The sequence below is a fragment of the Filicampus tigris genome, chromosome 20, assembly GCF_054856515.1.
Source record: "Filicampus tigris isolate MCC_2025a chromosome 20, RoL_Ftig_1.0, whole genome shotgun sequence".
NCBI classification, from domain to species: Eukaryota; Metazoa; Chordata; class Actinopteri; order Syngnathiformes; family Syngnathidae; genus Filicampus; species Filicampus tigris.
In genome coordinates this window covers 6,249,585-6,260,384 of record NC_141236.1, presented here as the reverse complement: position 1 = coordinate 6,260,384, position 10,800 = coordinate 6,249,585, and the positions used below count along the sequence as shown (strand labels likewise).

General features: G+C 41.6%; 1 protein-coding gene across 3 annotated transcripts in view; it reads left to right on the top strand.

Annotated features, from left to right (window-relative positions):
• Positions 1–272: 272 nt before the first annotated feature.
• Positions 273–10,800, top strand: part of lama2 (laminin, alpha 2) — a 111,061-nt gene continuing 100,533 nt past the window's right edge. For all 3 annotated transcript variants that reach the window (XM_086019244.1, XM_086019245.1, XM_086019243.1), the window contains exon 1: positions 273–413. In XM_086019244.1, coding sequence (XP_085875370.1) covers positions 347–413 — 67 coding nt within the window. In that variant the 5' untranslated portion in view covers positions 273–346. The remainder of the gene's footprint in view (positions 414–10,800) is intronic.

The window sequence follows — 10,800 nt, the reverse complement described above, 5'->3', positions numbered from 1 at the left end:
AATATATTAAGACGTATTTTGCATGCATGCACGTATTTTGTCCATATTTAACATTTTTGTCATACATCTGTGTCTGTATTTGAATTGCGCACATGGCGTCATTGCTTCAGTCGGCGTGTGGTGAGTGGTGCAGGGCAGCAGGAGGAGCCCTAAAACAGTTGTCAAGTTGGATCAAAACTTCTGGTTTCTTCCCTGGACAACATTTCCACATGTTCCCCTCCGTTTCCCTTTAGACCAAAGAGGGGAAGGAGGAGAGAGAGGAAAGAGGAGGAGGAGTGCAAAGTTCGCTTCAACTACTGCACCGAGTGGCGCGCCGGCTCCTCCAAAATCTTCACACGGGACAAACATGACGCGGCTCGGGCTGGTGCTCCTCGCCGCGTTGCTATGGCAATGTGGCCACGCGCAGCAAAGAGGTGAGCGTATGTCTGTTTGTCTGTGGCTATACAAGAGTCCATTAATGATTACGTCACATGAGGTACTCAGCGCTTTTAGTATTTTTACACACTGTGCTCTCATCAAGTAACTTTTTCAATTTTAATTTTGTTTGTTTTCTTAAAACAACGTGACTTAGTGTATGATGGTGTCAAATAGCAAAATTTCTTCAGGCTGGCATGTACTGTCCCTTTGTAAAATTGATGAGCAACATTCATAGACACCACTTGATGATTCGTGCTGGTGTAAGTGAATGTGTGTTCCTCTCAGTACTATTAGCAATGCTAATACCAATTTTTAAAAGTTATCTTCAAAGCAATTAAAGATGTGTTTATCAGTTTATGGTAATGCAAATTTAACCAAGGTGCGCGGAATGACTTGTGAGCTCCCTAGAGGCATCACTGGGAATGTGATATGAATCTGGTGTTTTATTTATTTATTTTTTCTCTCCAGGCCATTAGAGAAATCAATATTTTCATGAGACGGATCCATCTCAATGTTATGTTTCGGAAACATGTTGATCCCAGCCTGCTTTGTTAATGTGAAAGCTGCCACGCTTAGTTGGATGGGTTTGATAGAATGCTCCGTTGGGAAATTTGTCAAACTTTCTCAAATCGGAAAGTTAAATTTACTCCAAGTAAGTGATGTTTTCTTCAAAATTAGAGTGAAGGGAAAAAAATGAGGGAGTGGTGGAGGGACCCACCAAAGCATACAATTTGAGCTAGGACGATGTATTAACACAACATGTATGAGTTAACACAATCCAAAGCGCTATAGCAAATGCAAGAACAATCGAAAAACATCTGAGAAAATGAGAGCAAATGAAAAAGCCAATTGTAAATGGTCTTTAATTTGCGGTGGAGAGTGGTCAGCCTTATCCACCGTATTTATTTTTAATTATAGGAATCACCCAGTTATCCCTTCAGCGGAATGGGTTCAAAAGATCTGGTATTTTTCTTTTTGGTGCATTATTGGCCCGTTGGAAGGGGTTTTGCAGCGAAATGGTTTTCCAGGGTTAGTGAGCTTAGGCCTGTTTAGATGTTTTAAATACTAGCAAGCATTACAACTCCATGAGGATGAGGAAACGTGATCAATGACATTGTGCCAAAGACATAGGTCACTTGAATGTTAACAGGTGTGTGTGTGTGTGTGTGGATTATAGTACTCCTTTGGGTTCTAAATTTAAATAAGTGTTAAGTCGGAAAGATGTGACATCTTTCCTGTCAGTACTGGGGACTGGAAAGCCAAGGTAAAAAAGACCAAAGTGTAATATCTCCATGTCCATGTTGCTCAGTGTGACTCGGTTAGGGATTAAATTAATTGCAAAAAGAGTTGGTAGTTAGTATCACATCACAGCGTGATACATAAACACTTTTTTCCCCCCATTGTATGATGACTGTCCTAATGAACGCTGGTTCTGCTATTTGTCTGACTTTTCTCATGTATCGTTGTTTGTGTATATGCTACTGTCACATGTTAATATTTGATTTGGCATTTTCCCGCTGGGCCTGTGCCCACCAAAAACAGCGCACCCCTTTGCAGAATAAAATCTAGGTCTTTCTCCTGTGCGTGCACACGTGTACTATGTAGCTGGTTTGTTGTCAGAGCTGCACTGATAACGCTAAGGAGAAAATCAATAGCTAATTCTTCCAGGGACACAATAGCTGCTGCCCACCTCTACGTTGCCTTAGTGAGAGAGAGAGAGTTGATGAATTAGTAAGTGTGTGTGTGTGTGTTGACAGAGGCGCCTGCATCTGTACTGTTTTACCAAAAGAACATATAGATGTACAATTGGAGGACGTTTTTTGAAAATAATAGCAGTCCCCGCTGAAGTCGGCTCACATTCTTTAATTTAGGCCGCATCTAAAACAAAGTCCCATGAGGGTTCAGTCTGCACCGCAGTGTAAATAGTGGAATCTCATACAAGGAATTTAAGTCTAATTTATCTATGCTGGGGAGTCCACAGTTGTAGATTTTAATAAATTGTAGGAAAAGCAACACAAAATGACCTAAATTCAGTTTATTCCCCCATTCCGCATTGTTTCATTACCCTTGTTTTTTTTTCCTCCAACAGTGGGAATGCCTTTGATGGACGATGCGGTTCAATTTGTCACTGGAATATGTTTTCCAAATAAAACAAACATCTCCCTTTTCTCACCAAGAAAAAATGATTAGTACTATGTACTCGTCACAAATGATCTAAATTCATAGACAAAATTGTTCACAAAGACATGAAAGAGTAGAGTACCGTGACAACTAGGTGTGTTGCTAACCAAAACAGAAGCACGTTTTATCCCAATCTCTCAACTGAACAAATATGTGGAGCTACCCCAAAATTTTGGAGACACAGGCATGCATAGTAATCATTAAAAAAAAAAAAATCCTGTTTCACTTGACACAATGACGTTAAATTAAATTATTCGAAAAATACTACATGCAAATAAATTCTTTGGAGTACTCATTACTGTCAGCGCAAGGCTTTTGGCGCACTCGCAGGAAAAGAGCATCTTGTTGTCTTGATCCTCTTCACCTGTTTGAATGTGAAGTGTGTGGGTAGCTCAGCCTATCGCCCTCTTTCGTCCAAACACTTGAGCGCTATTTAAATACGAGCACCTTCGATGACTCTCGTTTGAGAGTCGGCTAGGATTTTATTTCATTTGACTCATTTTCAGACTGTATATCCAAATTGACTGATTTTTATTCACCACCTTAGAACTCATTTACTGTATTTCATCTACATACTCACATACAACCTCCCAAGTCAAATGTCCTGAATTTTAACTAGTGTACTGTCAGATATTTGTGGTTCTAAGACTTTTGGGATTAGCTTGTTTGACCTTGTGGTTAGCAACACAGAAGTCCTGACATAGATGTACGCCCGGCTAACCCTTGGACACGTACTCGCACATGCAGGCCTGCAGCTGCAAAGAGTTTAACCCCCACCCCCACCCCCCCTTCCTCCTTCTCTCTTATTTTTCTCTATGTTGTCCCCCCCTCTCTGATCTGTCTACATGCTTATATTTTGCCAAGGAGCTTCCTGGGGTAACACATGGTGTCAATAATGAGCCTCCCCCTCTACACACACACACACACACGCGTGCACACGCACACACTTGCACACTTACTTTCCCCTCCTCCGCTCCTGACAATTTTACATCCTGTCTTGCCTACTACTTACTTTCCCGTGCCTCTCTCTCCGTTCGTGCCTCGGCCTCCTGATCCTCCTCGTTGGCGTATCCTTTTACTGACAAATAGCATTTGTACATGCTTTGTGAAATCCGGATGGGCTATAAATGTATATATATATATATATATAAAAAAAAAAAAAAAAAAGAAAACATCAAACATGTTTCACTGATGGATTTGCGTACCATTTTCACATTTCCACCCATCAAAAGCTTTCTGCACTTTTGTGTTGTACCATTTCATCATTTCGCCCCTCTTTACTGCCCCCCCCCCCACACCACACTCCATCCACTACTCATCTCTTTCTCCTCCTCAGCAGCCTCCCTTTCATCTTGGAGTTTGAATATGGCTCACAACCTCTGCAGCCATAGCCCAGATCTGTGTTTGGCCTCACTTTGTTTGTCTCCCTGCTCTTTCTCTCTTGGTTTGTGGAGGTGCTGCTGCTTTGGTCCACTTTAAAACCTGCTGATCCACGGCGAGGACATTGAGGGCAAACTGTCTGACGGTAGTTCAAACAAGTGAGACCCCAAGATCCTTTTATTTGATGGTGGTTGGTATATGTTTATATTATACCGGAAAAACAAAGTCCATGTGCAAAAACCATCAAACATTCATGGGATGACTGCGATTTTCACAGACACGCTTCAAAATTTTGTCGAAAGTCTTCCCAGAAGAGTGGAAGCTGTTATTGTGACTTCCACTTCCTGCAGGTGTAAGATGTCGTAATGCTTTTCTCATTTTTTGGGGGGGGGGTGTTTTGAATTTGTTGGGCTTATTGTCGACGACTAAAGCCGGTTAACGATTCTGAAGTTATTTCCTTCCAAAAGCACTTTTAAAACCTTCCACATAATATCAATGACGTGATTTCCCGACTTCGCAAAATGCCCAACTGCGCCTTGGCTTATGTTCACCCAGCTGAGCCTCCGTCGATTTGAAACGTGACTGGTTTGCGTTCGAAGTTGTGCACGGATTCATAGCAGCTGCTTTTCGCGGCTGCTATGATATGCCGCTTACTCTCCCACACATATTTGTTCAACACATGGTCACAGCATGCTTTTCGGCGGATCGGTATCACGGGATTCCCAGAGAACGCCTTGGAAGGTTTGTTGTTGCATCTGTCGGTATGCTGCGTGTCCTGCTGTGATGATTTTTTTTTTTCCTTTCTGTCACGACCTCCGATATTAAGTTGAACTCTAACCTCTCACACTCGTGATCTTTCGACCCGACTGAATCACCCTCCTTTGTCTCAGGTTATCATAACCTTACCCTGCTGTGCGGTCCTAGTCTAAATGCCCAAACTCCTCCAGAGGCAAAAACAAAGAGTTTTACTCACGCTATACTCTTCAGGTCTAATAAGAATTCTCAAGACTGCATGTTTAATCTCCTTCTACAGATGTTCGATAGTATTTAGATTTGATGGTCTGTTCTTAGCCGTTCTTTGTTGTTTTTAGCGGTGTCTTTGATTCTCTGTCGGAGGCTTTCTGGATCCAAATGTGCTGATCTCCGCCGCGGGGTTCTCCCTAGGATAAAGATCCAAAACACACAGCTAAATGCACCTTTCAAACCCAAGACAGCGAGAGTCGTTTGTACGCCAGGAGTGGACAAGATTGTGGGTTTTGAAATGATTCAATTAGACCACTAAAAAGTGACCTTTGTGGGTTTTCTTTCTGTAGCGCCATGGCACAAACAATTTAGCCTCAGTGTGTAAGTGTGCAAGCAGCAGAATGAAGCGCAGGTTTTTGATCGACTACCCGTGATTAAAAATCTGTTTAACATGAATAGATGACAGGACTCCAGGCTATGAAATGACTTGAGTTTTTATTTAAATGACTTGTCAAGTACATGGGTGACTTAAAAAAAAAAAAAAATATCACAGTTGGCTTGTTTGAAAAATGAACCACTGAATCAAAGAATACTGATGTCTATCTTTGCTGGCACATAAGTATGCAGCGCACATCAACACAAGGTAGAAATGAATGCGCGCGCACACGCACGCACACAAAAAAAGACAGCAAACAGAAAAGCCATTATTTTCTTGCTGAATGTTTGTGTGATTCCGCTGATAAAGCATCAGGGAGAATAAGAGTCTATCAGAAATGGCCTGGTTGGTTATAGGGCATTTATACACGCTGTGTGTGTGTGTGTGTGTGTGTGTGTGTAGACAAACAACTAAGACAGAGAAAAATACTGCAAGAAGTGGAGGTAAGGTGGCAGAAAAAAAAAAGTCTCTGCATACATTTTGATTTTCCATTATACCTGTGGCTTTTCTCACTGATACCGTGTGTATGGACGAGATCGAGCGAGAGGGAGAGGTCCGTATTCCGAATTTCACATTTCCATTAGGTTTTTCTATTTCCATTATTGTGGTCCAAGGCAAACCCACAGAGAGGCTAATGCAGAGCAAATGTTCACGTTTGACAAAAGATGAAAAATGGAAAAATGTGTGTTGTGTGTGTGTGTGTGTGTGTGTGTGTGTGCGTGTGTGTTCCTGTACGCAGGGATTTTGCGGCACCGGAACAGTAATAGACTGGCTGCGCCTGGGAATAAGGGTGGTGGTCTGTGATTGTGCAAGGTTGTGAGTTAGACCACAATGTCACTTTCCTGCTGAGGACACAAGTATTTGGTTGGGTAGTTATGTGTTGCTTTATTAATTCTTATCTGGATGGTTGGCCTTAAGGAGAAAAATTGCTCGGCCAGCGATGAACGATAACTTACGAGACTTCCCTGGCTTAAAGGCTAGTGAGAGCGCTCGACGACAGGGTTTAATATCAGTGAGTTATTTGGATGTTTCTCTTCTTTGCTGACCTTGTTTGGATCCGTAGAGGAGAGCCGACCTGAGCGTTCAGTGAAGCTATGATGGTGGGTGGTCCGTCAGCACATTTATTCGGCGAGAAACCCACTCCACTGTGAGAGCAAAATCAACGTGCTCATTGTTTGTTGGGACGCTATGCATAAAGGCCTTTTGTCAGTTTACTTGCTCTGGGTTGGGAGATGCTTGTTTGTATTCGATAAACTAATTCGGTGCAAAAGAACTAAGTAACCCAGACTCAAACCCCGTAATTAGAAATGACTGGTCTTTTGATGAAGGGCAAAAATCAATTAAGATGACCAAGAATATTGTCATTGTACCTTTAGACAGACAGTCAGTGGTACGGTTTAGTTTGGATTAACCTGATCGGGCTTGTGGTAGCTTACATTCGTCAGCTTTGTAAATATGTGACAACGATCTGTAGTAATGCTGCCATTACGCAAACAAATGTGTTGTGAAAAGTGAGGGCTGGATATTTTAGGACTCTCTATGTTCATATTTTTGAGTATCTGTTTGTTATCAAACTGGATGAAATGTGCTTTGGAATAAAAGAGTTAACATGGACAATGGGGCAAGAACATTTTTGTACTCCACTGTAAGCACTTGAAAAACAGTTGGGTTAAAAATAACACAATTTTGGGGCAAAAATAGACCGATCCATAACTTGGGTCGGTTTGACCCAACTTTCTTGGTTGTTTTTGCAAAAAACCAACCCCAAAATTTGTATTTTTGTACAAAACAACCTCCAAAAATGGTCTGTTTTGTACAAAATCCACGAAAGTGGGTCAAATTGACCCAATTTGTGTATTGGTCCATATTATACCCCAAATTGTGTTATTTTTAACACAACTGTTTTTAGAGTGCATGGTCTGTAGACACGTAACAAGCACTCGAAAAACACTTGGGTCAAAAATAACACAATTTGGGGTCAAAAATAGACCGATCCATAACTTGGGTCAATTTGACCCAACTTTCTTGGTTGTTCTCTGCAAAAGCAACCAAAAAAAATGTATATTTTTGCACAAAACCACCCCCCAAAAATGGTCTGTTTTGTACAAAACAATGCACGAAAGTGGGTCAAATTGACCCAATTTGTGTATTGGTCCATTTTTGACCCCAAATGATGTTATTTTTACCCCATCTGTTTTTAGAGTGAGCATCACAGAGTATTAAACACAGATGCTGTTCCAAACCAGCAGACATGAATGATCCAACAGCAGATCTAGAAAGCTCCGACTTATCTAGGTTTGTGGATGCTTTAGCGAGATGCTGAGCAAATAACATCTGACCCGCTGGGAAATATCTTGGGGGTATACTCTGAGCTTCAAATTAAGTTCTGCACACACAGGTATTAAAACAGTGCTGCTGTGACCTTAATGTCAGCATCATCCCTGTATGATAACTTTTCGGAGTTGCGGTCGAGAGGTTTGTTAACTTGTGGCAAAATGAGCCACTCTCGGCAGGGAAACCGACATTAACCCCACGGAACATCTTCCCGCAGTGGAGCCACCCCTCCATCATCAATACAAGATGGCCAAAGAAGAATGCTGATTTGAGTGGAAATACATATCGGGGGCCTTGCGTAAGCTAATGAAAATAATGTCATGGGGAAAGTGCGTGGTGATCATTGCTGAAGGCGCTTCAAGAAAATATTAGTGTTGGCTGGGCAGTGTATTTTGTCTAAAGTAGCGTGTTGAATGCAAACATTTCATCACTATTTCACAACAGACATGCCTCCGCTGTGTGTCATCATCGCCTCTCCACACTGAAAGCAATAAAGCCATGTTGTATTCTGTACTTTGCTATACTACAATTTTTTTTGCGCTGCTGGGCACATGTCCAAGTGCAAAGAATTTCTCACATTGCAGACACTTTTCAGAGATTGAGGCTGTTTTCGAATGACTTCACAATACAAACGGTGTTGTAATCGGGGATCGGGATTTCATCTACTTGCTTGGGCAATGCTCAGTCTCCCTCCAATAGTCTCCCCTGTTTATTTGTGTGTGTTTCCTTTGCTGAGGCAGCACGTCTTTACCCGTGGTCGGCTCAGGGTCCAAGCTGATGATGCGTGGAGGGATCAGTGTTTCAGTCATGAGCAGAATCAGCCTCCGTCTTCTGTTTACCTCTTTCACAATAGTATTGGAGAAAGTCTTCATCTTTCCTTCGCTCGTCTTCAGTCTCAATATGCAGCACAGGTGTATCAGTAATTTCCTCAATTCCATCATTTCACATTTGTCTCCTTTTCTCCGGCCTCATTTATTGCACTTTTTCTTATGCTTCATTCACCTGTATTTGTTTTCTCTTGACCCTCCATTTGCTCTCTCCTTTTGTTCTTTCCCTCTCTTCTGCCCATAGGGGCTCATTCATAACCTGTACCCATTACCCACCAAGCTATTAGGTTTTGCTAACAGTGATATCCATTGGGTGAAAATCAATGTCTATCCAGGGAGCAGTTTGTCCGTAGTGCCACTGTAATGAATGCTATGTGCGCCGCTACACGTGTGCGGAAACACACTAAAACTCATGTGGAAAGACCCCGAATGGAATGTCCTGTTTTAACTTCGGAATTTGTGACTTGACAAAAAACCAAGACTCAAAGGAAACTCCACCACATTAACACTAATAAATTCCTTAGTGTCAAAGACACATCTCTGCTGCAGTCAATAGCCTGAACATTTCCCCTGCCAGAGCAGTGAGCGCGTGCTTCAGACCAGCTATTAGCAGAGGTGTTGTCGTCAGTGCAGCCCAAAATCGGTGAGTCAGCACCCTGCAGTTTAGCTCCGTCCTGATCAATAGCCATCTTTTAATACTGTGTGAGAGCCCGGCATTAAAAGCATTGAACACAGACATCACTTGAACTGATTGTTGTAATGGTCTTAACTTAAGTATGCCACGTAATGGTAAATGGCACATTTGGTAAAGGAGAATATCATCTCTGTTACAACCACAGCCACCTCAATTCACCTATATTTGTGTTCTATAATTTTGGTGGACCAGCCAGGACTCCTCGTCTGTTTTATTAGCTTGAGCATTGGTCTGGTGTGTGTGGTCATGGGAAATTATTGAACACATGCATACACTAAAACATGCATTTAACTAAATTATCGTATATCCATCCATCCATCTATCTATCTATATAGATCTAGATAGATACATCTATCTATCTATCTATCTATCTATCTATCTATCTATCTATCTATCTATCTATCTATCTATCTATCTATCTATCTATCTATCTATCTATCTATCTATCTATCTATCTATCTATCTATCTATCTATTTAGATAGTTAGATCTAGATGGATGGATCTATCTAGATAATTAGATCTAGATAGATAGATCTATCTAGATAATTAGATCTAGATAGATAGATCTATCTAGATAGTTATATCTAGATAGATAGATCTATCTAGTAATGGTTCATCATGTCATCCTTCGTTTCCCAAGTTTTTTTCAAGTACTGCTTTTTGTTTCCTACACATAGGGACACACATACATAGGTCAAGGCAGGCCAATTCTCTCTTGACTAATGAACGGTGTGTGTATAGCTCGACCCACCACAAGTGTACGAAAATGAATCACTGCGACCGGATGTACAAACCCTGTTTTTGATGCGCGTCCGAACATCTGCCTTTTTATTCGTGCTGGCCTGAAATGATTGTATCTCGTGTTCAAATTGTTGTCTGACATCTGCTAACAGGCTGTGAAGTCCTTAAGTTACTTCTTTGCTCGTCCGCTTGCAGACGGCAAAGTGCTAACAGAGACTGATTGCGATGCAAGCATCCATAAGTCGTTCTAAGAATGTTGCGTACTCCTCTTTCGTCAGAGAGATTGAGCCTGTCAATATTCCCTGTGATTACTGGCTCTCGCCCCCCGCCCCCCCTGTACATAGTTTGCTGATTGTACCGTATGGACTCTGCCACTCAATGCTTTAGTCAATGACTGTTACTTTTTCGTGTGTCAGCCATTGGTCAAGGCAATAGATAACAAAGGGGAGTACAATACAAACATGAGACCAGAGATTATTTGAAAATGGAAAATGAGAAGAGAATAAGAAAAATAAAACCAAGATGAGAGCTGAAAAGACAGCAATGAACGCTATTAACGTTTGTTGCCTGTTTGTTCACTTCAATCTCCTCTGTAACTCCTTCCTGTGCGAAACTCATGCACGTCCATCTGGATTTCCAATTACCCAGAATCCCTTGTGTCCCCACTGGCCTCATCTAGAAAATGATGTTATTTCCTGGCCTGTCAAATACTAAATGTACTCAGTCCGTTTGAGCATGTGCACACACTGATCTACAAAAACAGAAATGGAACACTGATATTGTAAACCCACACGTCATCCCATAGCCACTTGCGTACTTGTTGTGT